General features: G+C 38.7%; 1 protein-coding gene across 3 annotated transcripts in view; it reads right to left on the bottom strand.

Moving 5' to 3' along the window:
- LOC126253525 (beta-alanine-activating enzyme) overlaps positions 1–21705 on the bottom strand; it is a 186295-nt gene that overhangs the window by 50841 nt on the left and 113749 nt on the right. For 2 of the 3 annotated variants that reach the window (XM_049954905.1, XM_049954902.1), the window contains exons 8-9: positions 5568–5722; positions 4600–5375 (exon numbers count right to left, since the gene is read on the bottom strand). In XM_049954905.1, the coding sequence (XP_049810862.1) occupies positions 4600–5375; positions 5568–5722 (931 nt within the window). The remainder of the gene's footprint in view (positions 1–4599; positions 5376–5567; positions 5723–21705) is intronic. The other variant, XM_049954904.1, reaches the window with a different exon arrangement.

Raw genomic sequence — 21705 nt, 5'->3', positions numbered from 1 at the left:
TCCCACCACCACCTACTCCAGTCCTGTAACCCGGAAGGTGTACACGATCAAAGGCAGAGCCACGTGTGAAAGCACCCACGTGATTTACCAACTGACCTGCCTACACTGTGAAGCTTTCTATGTGGGAATGACCAGCAACAAACTGTCCATTCACATGAATGGACACAGGCAGGCAGTGTTTGTTGGTAATGAGGATCACCCTGTGGCTAAACATGCCTTGGTGCACGGCCAGTACATCTTGGCACAGTGTTACACCGTCCGGGTTATCTGGATACTTCCCATTAACACCAACCTGTCAGAACTCCGGAGATGGGAACTTGCCCTTCAGTATATCCTCTCTTCTCGTTATCCGCCAGGCCTCAGCCTCCGCTAATTTCAAGTTGCCGCCACTCATACCTCCTCACCTGTCTTTCAACAACATCTTTGCCTCTTTACTTCCGCCTCGACTGACATCTCTGCCCAAACTCTTTGCCTTTACAAATGTCTGCTTGTGTCTGTATATGTGTGGATGGATATGTGTGTGTGTGTGTGAGTGTATACCCGTCCTTTTTTCCCCCTAAGGTAAGTCTTTCCGCTCCCGGGATTGGAATGACTCCTTACCCTCTCCCTTAAAACCCACATCCTTTCGTCTTTCCCTCTCCTTCCCTCTTTCCTGATGAAGCAACCGTTTGTTGCGAAAGCTTGAATTTTGTGTGTATGTTTGTGTGTCTATCGACCTGCCAGCGCTTTTGTTGGGTAAGTCTCATCATATTTGTTTTTAGATATATTTTTCCCACGTGGAATGTTTCCCTATATATATATATATATATATATATATATATATATAAACAAAGATGATGTGACTTACCAAACGAAAGCGCTGACAGGTTGATAGACACACAAATATACACACAAAATTCAAGCTTTCGCAACCAACGGTTGCTTCATCAGGAAAGAGGGAAGGAGAGGGGAAAGACGAAAGGATGTGGGTTTTAAGGGAGAGGGTAAGGAGTCATTCCAATCCCGGGAGCGGAAAGACTTACCTTAGGGGGAAAAAAGGACAGGTATACACTCACTCGCTCGCACGCACACACACACACACACACACACACACACACACACACACACACACACACACACACACACACACACACACACACAGATATATCCATGTCTGTGTATGGGCGGAAGGATATGTGTGTGTGTGTGTGTGTGTGTGTGTGTGTGTGTGTGCGCGCGAGTGTATACCTGTCCTTTTTTCCCCCTAAGGTAAGTCTTTCCACTCCCGGGATTGGAATGACTCTAGAAAGCAGGAAGGAGGAGCTGGACAGAGAAAGGGGCTGGGAGGAGATGGGGGGGGGGGGGGGCAGGATGAGATGGACAAAGAGAGGGGAGGAGAGGGTGGCCAGAGACAGGGAGGAGAAGAAGATTAGTTGTATATCCAATTTCTCATACATATTAGATTGTGAGCTTTCTCTTTTCTTTCTTTAGCATTTAACCAGACTGAGTCGCAGCAACATGTGGCTGGGTACAGCTAGTAAAAATATAAAAACAACACTGCATATGCAGAAATATATACCAATTTCCACTGAAAAATACCAATGTAATTAAGTACACATTAAGCTACTAATTTGAGATTAATGACAGCTACTTAATACAACTGAGGAAACAGCAGCTTTCTTTCTAATTTACTACATTACATTTATCTATCATAAGCACAAAGAGCATTGAGCACTATAGTGATAGTTTAACGGTGCACAGATTAAGTTTCTATGATTTGCTTGTCTTTTGTTAATGTCTATCTTGACTTGTTCAACTTCCTTGAAAGTTATCCTTCATGGGACACAATGTATCAACGAATGAATGGTAATATGGAAATATACATTCCTCGAGCTGAAAACAATTAAGACTACCTAAACATGAGGGCCTGACTTAATTTCCATAAGGTTTTGCACTAAGTACGTTGGAGACATGGCCCCTTTTATAACTCATATTTATTCAGAATCTCTTGCACAATGAATAGTTCCATGTCACCAGAAAAAGAGTATTGGCTGTCCTTCCACTACCAATCAGCAAGTCTTTGCACGTGGCCACTGAATTTGGCCAATCCTGCAACCAAGAAAGATAAAAGAAGGGATGCACAAAATTTCAGACCAATATGTTTAACACTGACCTGTTGCAAAATCCTAGAGCATACTACAAACACTATGGAATCAATTGAGAAAAAAAAAAGTTTATCTCACAGAATCAGTGCTGGTTCAGAAAAATTCACTAACGCATAACACAAGTCACTCTTTTCACACACAATGATTTGCAAATAACACAAGCGGGTAAAGATTTAGATTCTGTGTTCTTATACTTCCACAAAGGTGTTTAGTACTGTTCCACACTATTCACTGTTTATTAAGATAGATCACACAAAAATCTTAAGGAGACTATGATAGATATATAGGGTACAATGACGTTGCATCTCCTGTTTTTAATTGCATCCCTTCTGAGTAGATATTTATAGAGTTTTCTCATGTGTACTGCTTACATACTTGATACTATGCCACCATCTGTGAAATATTTTGCTGCTACTACTGCTTACTGAGGAAAAATCCAACTTCCTGTCTGTAATAGTGTTGAAGACTCTGCAATGATTCAACTTGGCAGTCAGAATCAAGTACATCCAACTTGGGGTAAGTGTTTCAAGTAATTAAAAAAATTTAGTTGTTTGTAATATTCATGTTCTGCACAAGGACTGGTTACAATAATTCATCACATTTGCAAAATCCCATCATGATATGCAACACCCATAAAACAGTAACATTAGTTCATCTTTAAACTGCCATCCATATATTTTTTGTATTACAAAGTTGTACCCTTTCCACAAAGCTATTATGGTCCTCTCAGAAATATCCACAAATTATGGAATAGTTGAAATACTGGTCTGCTATTTCATGCTAAAAGCATACCATGTACTTGAGAAACCCATAGTATTATGTTCTGATAATTCTTAACAAAATTATGCAGATATTTATACATTCAATTCCAGTGATGAGTCTTCAAGAGTTTTTAAAATGGTCAATCAATGACTGCTGCACATCCACCCCACAAATGGTTATATGGACACCACAGCCAAAGAAAAAGAAATACAAGCCTGTTACATTGCTGAAATAACCATATGGCCTGTGTTCAAGCATGGAACTTTCTCAATAGACTATGTCCCTCAGTTTCACGAATCTGCAGTTGATGCTATGGGTAATATTAATTCTCCTTTTAACAATGTTGTCTTAATAATGGGCATCTTTATTCAATATACTCATGATGAGAAGTTTAAATATTTTCAACAAATATATTAAAATCTTTCTACAGTTGTCCTGAATGGATACACATTACAGCCATGAAAGTGACAAGGTTACAATTAAGATTTTGATACATCCATTTTCTTCCCTAGTGAAACAGATTATTATGCTTCCCTTTTGTTGGATTATTAAAATCACTTTAGTGTGGGAATTGCAAGTAACAGTCAAATCAAAGAAGAATACGCATTATTGCAATATTTCGTTTGCCACCAATGAAATCTGACAAGAGTGTCTTTACATAAACCAATGAATGTCAGCTTAGGCTCACTATTGCCGTCCACATATCAACAGGCTTACTATCCCCCTCCAAGTATCAACGGTTCAGTGTTAATATGCACAAAACATTCAGAGTGTGTCACCATTGGAGCATTGTGGGACCATTCCAGTACTGGGGTCTTCACAAGGTCAGGTGCAGTTAGTATGTCATATCAACATTCAACATCATAACAAAAAGATATATTACTACCCACCACAAACATGACACACAGAGCTGTAGACAGGCACAACTAAAAGACAGTTACACATTGGCTTTCAGCCAAAGCCTTCATCAGAAAAGGAAACACACACACACGTATATTTATTCACACAAACAAGTACACCTCATACACATGATTGCCATCTCTGGCAGCACAGACTGGACTGAAATTGTCATACAGAACAGAAGCAGCAGTCTGAAGGGGCAGGAGAGGGGAAGAGGAAGGGATAGCAGGATATGGGTTGGGGAAGAGAAGAGTGTTGTCTGGCAGATTGTGCAGAGACTAGACTACCAACAGGTGCAGCATTGGGAGGCTGTGGGGGAGTAAGGTGGCAAAAGGGGGGAGGGGGGACAAAAGGAGAGGGATAGAGGAATGGAGAAGGGGAAGGGGAAAGCTAGATGGGTGTGTTGGCAGCACACAAAACAAAGAGGGTAGGAGATGAGGATACGAAGCAGGTGACAGGACAGAGGGGATGGAAACTGTTGGGTGGAGGGTGCAGGGACAGTAGGTTACCATAGGCTGAGGCCAGGATAATTTCGGAAGCAGATAATGTGTTGTATGGGATAGGAGTTATGCTTGTGGAAAGAAAACATGCATAATGGAACACCAGACTTTAAAAAAAAAAAAAAAAAAAAAAAAAAAAAAAAAAAAAAAAAAAAAAAAAAAAAAAACTGCTGACATGGAATGTGAAGAGGCACATGAGAGAGTAATAGATCACAATTATGAGTAAGAAACAAATGTAAAAACTAAAAAACTATACGGTTTTACAAATGTGGCAATTTTTTTTGTTCATTTACCTTTTGTACGAAGCTATACACGGAGAAGAGTCAATACATTTGTTGAGGTATAACTTCCATTTTAAAGAGAGGCTGATGCCAGAATATACTTTACAGTGACATGTATACGGTTCTACTGCTGAATAATTTTCTGTCCTACCTTGGCAATGAGAATGGAGCACACAGTCTTTTGCAAAGTCCAATGAGCAATTCTCTGAGCACCACAATATATTTTGTTCTGCACCTTTCACACACACAGATGATAAATTTTCAGTTAACTGTCTGTTCTGTCTTTCAATAAATTCTCTTTCTTCATTACTTTTAAATAACTGCGCACTCTCCAGACCTCCCCTCTCAGAGTACTGGCTAGTTGCTCTACGTTTCACACTTTGAATATTTCTGTTGTCCTGGAATACTGTTTCACTATTAGTACACTGTCCTTCATCCACAACGTCTTTTCTTTTTGATGTCTGGGGCGTTTTTGGCACCAATGAGGAACATGCACAATCAACAGTTTTTCCAGTTATTTTGGTTTCTTCCGTTTTCTGCGGTATTTTCTCACCATGTAACATCTCTGAATATTGTTTTACACTACAATACATTTTTGTGTCAGCTTTACAATTATTTTCAAAGCCCTGGGAATGGCCATCATGGTGCATTTTAATGACATCTGGTATATTACTACCATAAATTCTCTTACTGTCAGAATCGGCAATCAGATTTTTGCTATAAGATTTATTTTCAATGATTTGATGTTCTACTGTAACATCCGTAGAATTGGTGCTTTGCTCCTGGTTCTGAAATGATAAAATTGTTATGTTAGTGCCAATAACTTTCCAACAAGATTTAGTAAATAAATATATTGTATCATATGAAGAATTTTTTATGATCTGGAGTACCCTCATGCTAATTTTCTGAGTGGCTCAATTGTGCACTGTATTTTTTTCAGTTCAAGTAATCGGAAATATAAAAATGGTTGTTCTACTTACAGAAGAGACAGTGGGCACAATCAAAGATCCAGTGGAGAGTGTCTCAGAATTTTCCCCTGTTATTCTTGAAGCTGCAGCATTCACAGAAAGGCTATGTTGGTGCAAGTTACTGACAGGAAGTTTGTCCTCTAAGCTGACACCAGAGAGACTGTCTGCTGCAAAAGAACTGTCATAATTAGCAATTCTAACAGATAAAAAACAAATAATGTAGATGGAGGCAATTGAGTTCCAGTTCATTATTAAAATTTTAATAAACACTGAGTTCTGTACTCGGAACATGACAGATACAGAAATTAACAGATATATAAATTAATGACATATTTTACTGCTTTGCACACTGCTAAATACGTTGTACATTTCCCTGCCTCTTTTTTCTGAGTCTGGCACAATGTACTGATAAAAATGAAATTAATGAAGCTGCAATGGCATGAAATGATATCAGTACAATCCATTCAGATGCACTGAACCTGCAACATTTCCCATCAACTCCATTCCCCCCACTAGAACTATTCTTACATACGCCATGGAGATCCCTCTACCGGCAGTGATCAGAAATCATAGGTAAAAACATCAGTGACAATGAAAGTTTGGGACAAGTCTGGTTGTGTTATCAGATTGCCTTATAATTAAGGTGAATGTAGTATAAAGTGCTGATACAACCCCAACTGTCTCTCAAAGCTGGCAATGGCAATGCAAGTTTCCATCAGACACCGACAGTAATTGTGCGGGATCTGGCAGACCCAATGGTGTGTGTCTGCTGAGGCACACCTCCTGCAGCTCTGCTGTTGCAATATAGGACCCCCGGCAGCAGCCACACGGCCCACTCTCACTCCGAGCCACTTCACTAAGTGATGCTATGCAGACATCACCTAGCTGCAACTCTGATACCACTGTTCGCGTTTTAGTTCAGAGAGCCACATACTTGTCACTACTGTATTAGCTGGGCTCTGTTTCTTGCTGCATTATTTGTAATGAGTCTTCATGCGCTTGGAGAAAGCTACCACTTAAGTAGAGCTTTTGTTTACTGTATTTGCTTATTTGCTCATCATTTCTACACCCGTCCAGCTTTCCCACAATGACAGCTGCTGCACCACGCTGTAGCCCACCTCTCCTCACCAGTGTGTATGAATTGGTACGCAACAGTGAATGATCGAGGTAAGCAGGAAGTTCAACTTGAACGAGCCTGCGGATCATAATGACAAAAGCGGCAACACAGTAGTTAAGGTAGATAACAATGCCACTGGTGGTAGAACAGTCCGGTCAGTCAGAGAAGACATTATAGTTCATAGAGATGATAAGATTGAGCCAGACATAAAAGAAGAAAATGCAGAAGGAAATGATACAAGAGTATTAAAAGACGTGGTTCTGAATGTTTCAAGCTTTTATAATAGTGAGTCACTGAATGGCCTTCCAGCAATATTTGAAGTAGTGGCAAATGTACATGCAGGAAAGAGTAGATTTGTGGGGGCAGTATCAACAACAGAAATTCTATTACCAGGAGATATAAGGCACACATCAGTAGGAGAAGGAAGTATGCAGATAAGTCCACTCAAAATTGAACTAAATAAGACAAGGAATGGTCCAAATGTCAATGGGCAGGAAGGTAATTTTAATGACATAGTCTGTAGCACAATATGACAACACTAACTTAGCACATGCTGCTTCATTTACGTAGACTGCGTGGTCTGCACAGATTTTTGTTTTGTTTTCCTGTAATAGAATTTTTACATTCACAAATTACAACACTTTCTAAACTTTTCACACTAATTAAGGCCATCGAAGAGTGGTCTTTTCTGAATGTACTCCTGACTAAAAAATGATTCCATCAGCTGGAGTCCAAGGTCCCTGTTAAACATGTTTTTTGTGTTCTAGTAATGATATTTCCATAAATACTTTATCCCTTAACCACATACTTCTTTATATCTAACTGAGAAGTGAAATACCAATTTTCATATATTTGGCTTCAAAATTTTTAATATAAGAAATATTATTTTAAAAATTTTCATCCCCTTAGATGCTGAATTTACAAAAACTGTGAAACATGTTTATTTTATTTCTTACAGAGATGCCAAATACAAATTTCCATAGATTTAGCTTTGAAAATGCTTTCTTAATGATATAATTTCATAAAACTTTTCATCCTGTATTCCACTCCATTATGGGGCTGAATTTCCAAATACACTGAAACATGTATTATTTCAATTTGCGACAGAGAAGTCAAATATCAATTTTCATACATGTAGCTTTAAAAATACTTTAGTAGTTCCTTAATAATGATTTATTCTCAAAAAAAATTCCACACACTATTTTACCTTCTTATAGGTTGAATTTCCAAAAGTGCTAGAATGCATATTTTTTATTTCTTACTGAAAAACCAAATTCCAATTTTCATAGTTCTAGCTTTAAAATTGTCTTAATAGTGACATATTTTCAAAAAGCCTTTAATTCCCTACTTCAACCCCTTAGTAGTGGAATTTTGAAATAAAATCAACTTCCTCTCCAAATTTCAAGTTTCTGTCCTCGGTGGTTTGAGCTGAGTGATGATGAATCAGTGAATTAGTCTAGCCCTATTTCACACCCCGAGGTGCTGAATTTCGAAATAAAGTGAAATTCAAATATTTTTATTTCTAACAGAGAAGCCAAAAACAAATTTTCATAGATTTAATTTCATAAATGCTTGCATAATGAAATATTTCCATAAAAACTTTCACCCCCTATTTTACCCCCACATACCATAGTGGTTGAATTTACAAAAATAGTGAAAAACATATATTGTTAGATCTAACTGAGAAGCCAAATTCAAATTTTCATAGATTTAGCTTCAAAAATGCTTTCACAACGAAATTTTTCCATAAAATATTTCATCCCACTGCCTTAATATTGACTTTTTTCAAGTAATCTTCCATCCCCTGTTTCATCCCTTTAGTGGTGGAATTTCAAAAAATCCCTTCTTAAATGATGCCTACAGTATATGGTCAACACCTACTACAAATTTCAAGTTTCTGTCCTTAGTGGTTTGGGATGGGAGATGATGAGTCGGTGAGTGAGTGAGTAAGTGTGTGAATGAGTCAGGATATTTCCTTTTGAACAGGGTGGGGCAAATAAAAGTGGCCCATATGAGTGGATATGACTGGATGTGAATATATGTATGTAACCACATCAACTTACTTCCAACAGGATGGAGCAACTGTCCACACAGCCAGCCAAATCTTGGAGCACATTTACACAATCTTTGTTCTTGACAGAGTTATTAGTAGAGGTCAGTCTGGTTGCAGCCCTAGCTGGCCACCCAGGTCACCTAACGTTAAGTGTTAATTATTTTCTGTGTCTTGTAATATGTTATGCAAGGTGTTTTTATATATGTTCCATGCAATAATGCTGAAATAGTTACTCTGCATCAGTCAGCTGTTTTCTTATCCAAGCATGCTGTAAGTGCTGTACATAAGTGAATGATACATTAAAGTGTTCTTGTTCATATACCACAAAATACTTATCTTTAAAACAAGAATTTATCAAGACCTAAGCTGTAAGTGTGTGATTACTTTGTGTAATTACAGTCTAATGACTGGTTTGAGACAGCTCTCCGTGTTAGTCTATTCAGTGCAAGCCTCCTTGTCTCTGCATAATCACTGCAACTTATATCCTTTTGAAGCAGCTTATACATGCACTATTCATTTTTCTTCCTCCTATCCACCTTTACTTTTCACTCTGTCCTCATAACAACTGGGTTTAAGCTGGCACAGTTCTCACCAAAGTACTCTTTGATCTCCTACAAGCTCTGACACCTCCTGTTTCATTTTTACCATTCATCTTCATAACAGGTGGTGTTCCTCTCATCATGTGGTCTGAGTGACCTGCCTTTCCTTTTAATCTCCCAACCTATTCCTGTCTCCTAATAAGGAGATCTGAAAGCTAGGGTAGTGTTTGTATTTCTGTATGTATCTACTGGCATACTTAAGATTACACTGGTGCATAAGTTCATAGCATTTTTGTTTTGCATGTTGGTATTCCGGTTACTACATGTTTATTTATCAATCATTATTTTTTATTTGCAATTTACTGTTGCTATTTGTGATTACTTATTGTCATTTTTTCATTTGGAGATAGTGAGTGGAGCTGTGGACATTAGAAAATCGAGTGCCAAGTCGAGAAATCAGGACATTTCCAACATATTCTTCTGTTTGACTTTCAAATGATAGATCACAGCAACAACAGAGGGATGAAAGCTGCTGAGGCAGTCAGAAACATTTGTGCAGTGTATGAGCATAATGCCACTAGACAGAGCATGCCAAGAAAATGATTTTCTCATTTTAAGGATCATGGTTTTGATGTTAGGGATTCTTGGAGTTCAGGAATTGTTTAAATGCAATGATCCACAGTAGTGTACTCAAGAACTATCAAATATGATGGACTGTGATCATGCCACCATCATGCAACAGTTGCATGCAATGACAAAGATTCAAAAATCAGGTGTGTGGATACTGCCTGCTCTAAGCCAAAACCACAAAAATCAACATGTGGCCATGTGTGTATCTCTGCTTGCTCGTCATCAACTGGTTTGTGAACAACATGGACTGTTCCTATCCTGTATCATTAGTGATGAGAAATGGCATCTTTATGCTAATGTGTCAAAATGAAATCAATGGCTGCACCCAAACAAAGCAGCAAATCCCCATGTGCATCCACAAAAGATAATGTCATACATATGGTGGAATAGTGACAGTGTGGAGTACTACCAAACTGTTTCAATGGGGTGCAACCCTCACTGCTGACATTTATTGTCAACAACTGAGATGTCTTGCACTCGAAAACCAAGAAAAATGCACAAGAAGACAGCATAAAGTTATATACATACACTGGAGTTGGAGTGGGAAGTCATTCCGCAACTACGTTATTCTTGCACCCTCATATTTTCTTTCTTTCTGCTCTCTATCAAACAACCCACACGGAAATTCCTTTCCCAATGAGATTGAGCTCCAAATGTGGCTCAAAGACTTCTTTCTCTAAGAACCACAATTTTTTTACAGTTGCGGAATCAAAAAGTTACACTATTGTTGGCAGACCGTTGCAAATAGGGAAGGAGAATACATTATTGATGACTAAAGTCTCTTTAAGTGTATCAGTTGTGTTTATTAAACTTCTGGAAACACACTACAACCTTTTGCAACAACTAAACACAGGTACTTTTTGTCTGAATGTAAGTATTGGCCAGAAGTTCTGTCTCATAAGAAAGCTTTTATTTTCTTTAGCGAATTTGATACACTTAACTAATCAGCTAGTAATATAACCACATCGTATTTCTGTGTCAGTTGTTACATGTGTAGGTTTTGGTTTTGCAACTTTTGGTTCTACCACACAAGAATATTGTATACCATACCACCACAATGGCTGAAAATGGATGTAAAGAAATACATTGAGCTTCTAGACACCTCAAAACTACTTACTCTGGACTTGAACTTCAATTTTTCTTTTTTTTTGTGAGCAATGATGTATCAACTGAACAATCAAAACACACCTCTCAGTCTGACTAAGGCAAACTGAAGTAAATGGAGCTACTTGAGGGGCCATATAAATCTGAGAGCTGTTTTAGTGGCAACACATTGACACTCTAAGACAAAAAAACGATGCACCACGAAGGAATTATGCAAATTGGTCACAAATTGATATTCACACAGGTATCAATGGAAAATGGAAAATTGTAAAATTTGGTGGCAGATGGATGGATGTGTGATGCTGCAGTGCAATGTCACTGTGCAGCTCGCAGTGATAGTAAGCAGGGGACATGTCAATACCAGGGAATAACATCTTTGAGAATTTCATTCCGTGTATTCAGTTTGACAAGAACTATGCCTCGCAGACAGGCACGTGAACAATATACACAGATGTCAGCATTAGAGAGGGTGTGTAGTTGAGCTCAAAGAAGCCAGTCGGTGTAGTCGGCAAATCGCTTGATACTTGAATAGGAGTGATGCCCCTATTTGACAATGTTAGCAGGAATGGGTGAACCACGGCTGGGCACAGCATTGAGAAGGAAGAGCTAGACCTAGAGAGGCGACAGAGCATGAGGATTGAGCAATTGTCAGTGAGGCACTAACAGCTCTGGATTTGGTGCTTCAATGAGCACAAGGACCATTAATAGGCAGCCCACAGAAAGTGGCTGATCTCACAGTGCCCCTTGCACTGACTACCATTGACCTCTGAACACCAACAAGCCTGTCTGCAGTGGTGTCGGGTACATTCAGCCTGAAATCACATTGACAGTAGTAGAACTGTCTTCAGTGATGAGTCCCGCTTCAAACTGAGCCCCAATGACAAGTAAAGATGTGTCTGGGTACAACTAGAACAGTGATGGGATACCATTCTGATTGTTGCCTGCCATACAGTGACAGCCAGAGGTGATGGTCTGGGGTACCATTTCATTTCATAGCAGCATCCCTTTGGTTATCATCCATGGCACCCTTACAGCACATCAGTACATTGACATATTCTACACCTTATTTTGTTGTCCTTCATGGCAAGCCATCCTGGGCTTACATTTCAGCATTCACGTTTTTCACGCATGAGAGTTTCTATTGCTTGTCTTCTTGCTTGTCAAACTGTACCCTGGCCAGAAAGGTCACTGGGTCTCTCCCCAACTGAGAACATCTGGAGTATTATGTGCAGGACCTTCCAACCAGGTCAGGATTTTGATGATCTAATGCACCAGTTGGACAGAATTTGGCATGATACCCCTCAGGAGGACATCCACCAACTCTATCAATCAAAATGCCAAGCCGAATAACTGCCTGCATAAGCACCACAGGTGGACGCATTCATTAGTGACTTGCTCAATTTGTGAAGTTCTTTCTCTTGAATAAATCCTCCAATTTTTCTGATGTTGTAGTCATTTGTTTGCCTGTAAATGTATATCACTTCCATCCTATTTGAATAATTCCTTCTTTGTGTACTTTTTTTTCATTTTCTTCTTTAGACTGTATTACTAATTACAAGGATAACACTTGTTGTGTAACCTGCTGTTCATTAGAACATCGTGTTCCACTGTGTTTTCTTACAGTAACCAAAGGTGATGGTGTTCTATGTTAACTTGGCGCAGCGTAAAAACAACTGTGTGCACCCTCATATCTGTATGCACAGAAAGTGCGGACATTATATGGACATGCAGCAGCCAAAATCCACAATCAAATATGAAAAAAGAAGGTCACTGGTTACAGATGATGGGTGGTACATATGGAAGGTGTGGTGAGCTCCTCACAACAAGAGGGTCAACAACATTTTCAAGGGCCAGAACAATAAAGACAGTCTCTGAACTGATTTATTCTGATGGTCGACATTCCTTAAAATGCTTCAATGTATGTTGAGTTAAATGATTGTTATTATTCAGAACGTTACTGTAAAGTGGATCTGTCATTTGTTTGACCTGAGTTGTTCAAAAATAGAAGAATCATTGAAGAAAGTAGTAAACTGATAATTTCAGTACAGCTGAGTCGTGAAGAGTTTTCTTTCAGCACCGCATTGCTGAAAGAAGTAGTCCAATGAAATCGAGTTCTTTCATGGACTTGATACAGAACAGCTGGACTATGAGAACTTTTACAGCAGCATCCGTTATTAGCTACAAGAATTAGCAAAAAGGTAACACTGACTTTGAGCGACAGAGCCAACGCAGATATTACGTACACACACACACACACACACACACACACACACAACTATCCATTTCACTCCATGTGGAGACTTCACAGTGTGTCGGAAGTGTGGTGTATAACTGAAAAAGAAACTTTAAAAAGAAAATTGAACAAATTTTGAAGATATTTTAACAAAATATTAAGAAGAAATGAGATGTTGCTTTGAGCAACAATGAATCAACAAGAGAACTTATAAAGTGACACAAATTTCAAGGTGTTATAGAAGAAAAGTTATCCAAAATTTTCTTGAACCAATATTTCGAGACGTTAATTGTAATTTCATGGATGCAATAGTTGTGGAAACTTGTGAACACCAGCCAGAACAACTGCAATGGAGTATGTGCAACATGAACATTGAACGCGTACTACATACTTTTGCAATCTAAAAATAAATTCACGATGGGATTGGAGAAGATAGCCAACTTGGTAAATGACATCTGGTTATGAGCCAATGCATATTTCAAGGCTACGGCATTGCTTCATGGTCCAGCAGCAGTAGTTCATCAACAGCCTGCACAGCTCTGTGACACATTGCAGCCAGCTGCAGCCCATTGGCAACACAACACGCTGATCACTGATGGCACATCGGCTATGAATCAGCAGTTTGCTGTCAACAATCACCAGCATGCAGTTCACATCATCCGGTGAGTTAAATACAAACATTTTATGTCCACAGTACTGGCAGTGAAACTTTGTGACAAATGGAACAGTGAGATTTTGGGTCATAATTTTGTTTCAGTTATCAGTGATTAATTACTTCAACTATGAGTTTATATTATAATAGATTTAACATAAGCTGGTCATTATGCATGTATGGAAGCAAAAGCAGTGGAATCCATGGCACCATCAGAAATGCCTACATGGCTTTCAAAATTAACAACTAGTCTTACGAACACATTAGAAGCTAATGGTAAAAGATTACAAATATTAAGAACACTAAAGTGAATTTACAAGAAGGGTATATTAAGCAATTAGAGGAAAACATAAATAAGAAAGTGCAGGAAACCTTTAAAACAAAATTTCTGTCTCATACAATAACACAAGAAATGAGAGTAGATTCTTTAGAACATAAAGTCAGTACTTTAACCGAAAGTCAACCAGCAACAGTAGATACAGTACTACAGTGACTACTAAACTTAAAGGTCATTTTACAGAGTTCAAGGAGAATTTCCCAGTAGTAAGTGATGAAATCTCAATGATGCAAGAAAGAGATTAAACCACAGAAAGCTAGTAGGCATTAAATCCAAATACAACCTTAACCAGTTTAGAGGAACAACTGCACAATTTCGTACAGCAAAAGATGCAAGACACTGTGGAATCTTTTAGTGAGCATACTACTTCTATGGATAGTACTGCACAATAAAAAAAAGAATTTCAAAAATTGTGGGAGGCTTTAGAGAAAGCACAATCAGAAACTCAAAAAAGAGGAACAATGCTAATGTAGGTGTGTCTAAAGAATAGCTGGAGGAATTCCCGCTAAGATCAGGTTTAAATTTATCCAAGTAAGTTCCTGAATTTAAATCTGAGGGCGAAGCACATCTTGTTTATTTTTTAGAAGTAGTTTCTAGATCATTCCCAAGTAAATGGGAAGACTCACAAAAAACAGGTTTTGCATTAGGTTATTTGATAGGAGATGCATCAGAATGTGGCAGTGCCCATTCTGAAGTCTTCAGATGATGGAATGATTTTGAAAGTGGTTTCAAAAGGAAATATTGGTCAGCTAGTACACAGGATAAATTAACATTTGACATACCTGAGCCCAAAAATTGTAACAACAATTAGGGCTCCTAAAAGAAATATGTGAAGATGGCATTAAGCAATGGACATGTATTTCTTAAAACTATTAGTCGAACTATTGTCATTCACAAGAATGAAATTTATTAATAATAGATGCAGTGCAATGTTATGTGTTCTGCACTATGTAGATGCATTGTATTTATTATTAGGGAGGAAATTGGTTTGATGGAAACATCGGCTGAGGAGACTTGAAATGTGTCTACACTCCTGACCCTGGAGGAGGCTGTGTCATTTACTTCAGATGGCATCATGACTCATTATGGATGTGATGTACGTCACATGGCCTAGTGCAATACTGCAAGAACTTTCTCTTATTTAGCTAGAGATGTACTATATTTTTCTATATATTATTTTTGTACTTAACTGTGGAGATATAGCCATGTTACCCTATTTGTTTATTTGCGTTAAAGAAAGGGAGGGAGCACAGAATATTTGCCTTTCTGTAACTACAGAATGTGTTAAGACACTGATTGTACACTTGTATGTCACCTGCTTCTGCAACTCGTTTTGGTGGTATCTTTGGTTGGACTTTAACACACTTTAGCGTAAGGTAACTACTGCCTTGCAGGTGGTTTATCTATGACAACAGAATAAAAATGAGGCTGAGAGACAATATTGACCATAAGAAAATTGAATAACAGCCACCTCCTGATGTCAATGAGTGGTTTCTGGTATTTTTAGACAAATGAATTGATTACTAATATGAAATACAAATATGGCTGTTTTGGCATAAATAGCCTTGTTAGTAAGTTGGCACTGTGGAATTATAAGAGAGAAGAATTCATTAATGAATGTACTGATTGAAGAATTCACAATAAGACATTGACATTTAGACAAATACTTTGTTGGCACAGTTTATATGCATCAAGCTCGTGAGGGAGGAAAATGAGACACAAAAATGACAATGGTAAAGGAAATGACACATTAATTTGCAGCAGAGTAATAACAGATAATCAGAGAATGAGTGATGAAAACACCAACATCAAAAAACTACCCTTGTGAATATTCATGAGAGTGTAATTGTTGTAGAAGGAATGTAAAATAAACTTCAGTATTTCCGGGAAAAATATTTCTATATAGCTACGATAAGCAAACCTATAGCCTGTAGAGTCGAAGTTACTGAATTAATTTTGAGGTAGTGAGCTTGGATATACATAATACAGTATAAGACAACAAAGCCAATAAAATTGGAATGGCAAAGGATATAGGTTGGTATCTAGGTACAGTAAAGAAAGTTCTTCACATTATGTTACAAAGTAACAGAATTAGATACTGTGCACACAATGTGAAATATAAGGTGAAGTGCACCCAGGACTGAAGTAAGTAGAAATGGGAAGTCAAACCCATGGGAAGGTGGTTTATACCATGGGTCATGTACATAAGAATGAAATGGGCTGCACGTTTACACTGAATGTTAGGGAATGTATTTGGAGCATTTACACTGATAAATAAATAAATAAAGACTGTTCAGTATCTACCCACAGACAGGTATTAATTTGTTATTTGTGAAACTAATGAAAGACTTTCTAGTGATAATTGGTCACGTAAATGAAGAACTCTCATTACGGTACAGGAATGTACCTGGATCAAGATGTACAGAGATGATTTAATGTATTTATATCATAAAACTTTTGAGATTGCAGTGTATACAGTTATAGGTGAATGTAAAGTGAACCAAGGACTTCCCTAATTATCTATATTCTAAATTACCTAAAGCATATTATGGTGAGTGCAAGGCACTAAACATCAGATGTAAACTAACTACTGTAGTAGAATTTACATGAGAAGTCTACAAGAAATATACTGAATGATGTAACATAAAAGACAGTACATGTAATTGTAAAGGAGTAATATAATAATCTAATGTATACATTAATTCTCAACAAAAGAACTCAATAAACTCTTTTCCATAAACTGAGGAAACATGCACTAATGGTGTTGCGGACTTTATGTTTGAATGGTATTAATAGTATAACAACATAGCACTTATATTCTTAGATAAGAATTAAGTGAAAGGAATAAATATCATTATTATAAGTCATATGATGAAAATAGTTATATGAACAATGTAGGAAAAGTTGCTACTTATTGTAAAAATAACACGCTAAGGTGTAGACAGGACAAATTATTTAGGAATAAAGGGAACAACTCACCAAAAGACAGAAGTGCTGCATCGTCAATAGGTGCACAAACATACGGTACAAAGCTTTGCTAACTTTTGGAATAAACTACCTTTTACAACACACACACACACACACACAGACACCTGTCTCCCTATAGTGTGATAGTGTGCTCATTCGACTGCTAGCTCTTTCTTTGCCCATGGTGAGTGTACTTGGGTGAGGTGGGGGTGCAGAGTGGTGTGATGTGAGGGATGGAGAGAGGCGGGAGGCAGGGAGGGGGTTGAAGGGAAGCGTCTTGAAGGAGAGTGGGGAGCCGTCTGTGAGCTAGCTAGGGGTGCAGCTAAAGGGGCCAGGTGGCAGATGGCTTGGCATGCGATTTCACAGAGGGTACTGGGACAGAGGATGGTGTAAACACACACACACACACACACACACACACACACACAATAGGGTTAGGGGGACTGTGAGTTATCTTAGGAGATAACGAGAGCGAAGACTATCACAAGAAGATTAGTGACCTTTTGGATCCCACTACGTATAAAAAGCTACAGAAGGATCCTACAACCAAAATTTTAAGAAATACCAATCAACTGGTAAAACAATCTCCTCTTTCTTTGGATGATAAAAAACAACTCTGCATCTGGAAGCTTATCCACCCAGACTATATGGACTCCCAAAGGTACATAAACCACAGGTCCCATTGAGACTGATTGTAAGTGCTATGGGATCTCCAACACAAGAGGCAGCCAGATATCTTGCCTGCTTGCTGCAATCATACATTGGCAGAACGGACAGTTACATTAAAAACTCAGTGCATTTTATTGAAAAACTGAGGGAGATTAATGTCAGCCCAAGTGACATTCTTGTGAGCTTTGATGTAGTGTCATTGTTTACCGTGGTGCCTGTAAATCAAGCTATTTCATACATATCAGATATTTTTCCGACTGACATAGTGGCTTTATTTAAACGCTGCCTGGCGACAAATTATTTCCAGTACAACAACAAGTTTTACGAACAGATCGACGGAGTGGTGATGGGAAGCCCTCTCAGCCAAGCTGTTGCCAATTTATTTATGGAGATCTTCAAACAGCAAGCGCTGCAGACTGCCAGAAAAAAGCCAGCTACAGAAAAAAGCCAGCTAAATGGTACCGCTATGCTGATGACACATTTGTAGTGTAGACTCATGGTGAAGAAGAGCTGGATGTATTCTTGGTGCATCTGAACAGTATTAACCCGAAGATACAGTTTATGATGGAGAAAGAGAGCAACGGTCAACTCAATTTCCTGGATGTGTCAGTTTAAACAGGTGGATGGGACGTTGGGCCACAAGGTATATAGAAAGAACACTCACATGGATCAATACCTCCCCAAGGAATCAAACCATCATCCTAGGCAATAAAGAGGTGTCACGAAAATCTTGGTGGACAGAGCTAACAACATCTGCGAGCCGGCTTACTTGCACGATGAACTCAATCACTTACAGTCAGCCTTCATGAAAAATGGATATACCAGCAAGGAAATTGATTGAGCTGTCCATCAAAGAAGAAAAGAAGCCAGAAGTCCAGAGCAACAATGGTCACCTACTGGAAAAGTTTTCCTACCGTTCATTAATAAAGTCACGGACAGTATCGGGAAAGTTCTGGCCAAGTATGGGATCGAAACAACATTCAAACCCACCAAGAAGATTAAGGAATATTTGTTGTTGTGGTCTTCAGTCCAGAGACTGGTTTGATGCAGCTCTCCATGCTACTCTATCCTGTGCAAGCTTCTTCATCTCCCAGCACCTACTGCAACCTACATCCTTCTGAATCTGTTTAGTGTATTCATCTCTTGGTCTCCCTCTGCAATTTTTACCCTCCACACTGCCCTTCAATACTAAATCGGTGATCCCTTGATGCCTCAGAATAAGCCCTACCAACCGATCCCTTCTTCTAGTCAAGTTGTGCCACAAATTTCTCTTCTCTCCAATTCTATTCAATACCTCCTCATCATTAGTTATGTGATCTACCCATCTAACCTTCAGCATTCTTCTGTAGCACCACATTTTGAAAGCTTCTATTCTTTTCTTGTCTAAACTATTTATCGTCCATGTTTCACCTCCATACATAGCTACACTCCATACAAATACTTTCAGAAACGACTTCCTGACACTTAAATCTATACATGATGTTAATAAATTTCTCTTCTTCAGAAATTTTTTCCTTGCCATTGCCAGTCTACATTTTATATCCTCTCTACTTCGACCATCATCAGTTATTTTGATCCCCAAATATCAATACTCATTTACTACTTTAAGCACCTCATTTCCTAATCTAATTCCCGCAGCATCACCTGATTTAATTCGACTACATTCCATTATTCTCATTTTGCTTTTGTTGATGTTCATCTTATATCCTCCTTTCAAGACACTGTCCATTCCGTTCAGCTGCTCTTCCAGGTCCTTTGCTGTCTCTCGCAGAATTACGTCATCGGCGAACCTCAAAGTTTTTATTTCTTCTCCATGGATTTTAATACCTACTCCGAATTTTTCTATTGTTTCCTTTACTGCTTGCTCAATATACAGATTGAATAACATCGGGGAGAGGCTACAACCCTGTCTCACTCCCTTCCCAACAACTGCTTCCCTTTTATGTCCCTCGACTCTAATAACTGCCATCTGGTTTCTGTACAAATTGTAAATAGCCTTTCGCTCCCTGTATTCTACCCCTGCCACCTTCAGAATTTGAAAGAGAGTATTCCAGTCAACATTGTCAAAAGCTTTCTCTAAATCTACAAATGCTAGAAACATAGGTTTGCCTTTCCTTAATCTATTTTCTAAGGTAAGTTGTAGAGTCAGTATTGCCTCACGTGTTCCAACATTTCTACAGAATCCAAACTGATCTTCCCCGAGGTCCGCTTCTACCAGGTTTTCCATTCGTCTGTAAGGAATTCGTGTTAGTACTTTGCAGCAGTGGCTTGTTAAACTGATAGTTCGGTAATTTTCACATCTGACAACACCTGCTTTCTTTGGGATTGGAATTATTACATTCTTCTTGAAGTCTGAGGGTATTTCGCCTATCTCATACATCTTGCTCACCAGATGGTAGAGTTTTGTCAGGACTGGCTCTCCCAGGCCGTCAGTAGTTCTAATGGAATGTTGTCTACTCCCGCGGCCTTGTTTCGACTTAGGTCTTTCAGTGCTCTATCAAACTCTTCATGCAGTATCATATCTCCCACTTCATCTTCATCTACATTATCTTCCATTTCTATAATACTGTCCTTAAGAACATCGCCCTTGTATAGACCCTCTATATACTCCTTCCACCTTTCTGCTTTCCTTTCTTTGCTTGGAACTGGGTTTCCATCTGAGCTCTTGATATTCATGCAAGTGGTTCTCTTTTCTCCAAAGGTCTCTTTAATTTTCCTGTAGGCAGTATCTATCTTACCCCCGGGAATATTTAAGAACTGCAAAAGATGCCCTAGCAACACCTGGGTATACAAAATTCCACGCAGTTGTGGACAAGTATATATTGGAACAACGAAAAGAAGTGTAAATACCCACTTAGCCATACATAAAAGAAACTGTCGCTTAGGACACATCGAAAAAGAAGCAATAGAGATTCACAAACACCATAATAATTTTAATAGAAAAGAGGAAGTTTTAAAGTTTGGCTTATGGATGTCGACATTGCGCCAGCAGAATGACAATTGATTACTCTTAATTGAGAATGATGACGCCTTCCAAAGACAGGCATACCGTCGGCATCACGTGACGAATGACGGTGCCCTCTATGCACTCTATAAATGCGAGAGTACCTGGAGCGTCAGTGGCAGTAGCCAGACGACCTCAGACGATGTCTCCCGCAGATGGAGACGAAACATTATGTGGAAATTTTCCACATCGACCACGGCCTCTTAGCCCGGAAGTTTTAACTGAAAATGGTGGTCATGTTCTGTGTTAACTTGGTGCAGCATAACAAGGAAAAAAAAAGTCACTGTGCACACGCAAACATCTGTGTATGCAGAAAGTGCGGACTATATATGAACATGCATCAGCCAAAACCCACAGCATATGGAGAAAAAGTTACTGGCTATGGATGACAAGTGGTGCATATGGAAAGAGCGGTGATCTCCTCGGAGCAAGAGGGTCACTGACATTGCCCAGGGCCAGAACAAATGAAGACGCTCTTTGAACTGACTTATTCTCATGGTATATATTGCTTGAACTGCTTCAGTGTATGTTGAGTTACGTGATTGTCATTATTTAGAACATTATTGTAACATCGATCTGTCATTTGTTTGACTTGGGTTGTTCAAATACACAAGAATCATGGAAGAAAGGAGTAAAATGATAGTTCAGTAGAGCTGAGTAATGAAGAGTTTTCTTTCAGCAGCACCCCACAGGAAGAAGTAGTACGATGAATTCAAGTTTGTACATTGCTGTGGTACAGAATAGCTGAACCACAAGAACTTTTATCACAGTAACCATATTTATTTACAAAAATTAGCAAAATGGTAACATAGACTTTGATTGACAGATCCAATGCAGATATTATC

The sequence above is a fragment of the Schistocerca nitens genome, chromosome 4 (assembly GCF_023898315.1).
Source record: "Schistocerca nitens isolate TAMUIC-IGC-003100 chromosome 4, iqSchNite1.1, whole genome shotgun sequence".
Taxonomy (NCBI): domain Eukaryota; kingdom Metazoa; phylum Arthropoda; class Insecta; order Orthoptera; family Acrididae; genus Schistocerca; species Schistocerca nitens.
The sequence above is the reverse complement of the archived record's forward strand: the minus strand, read 5'-3'. Positions and strand labels throughout refer to the sequence as shown.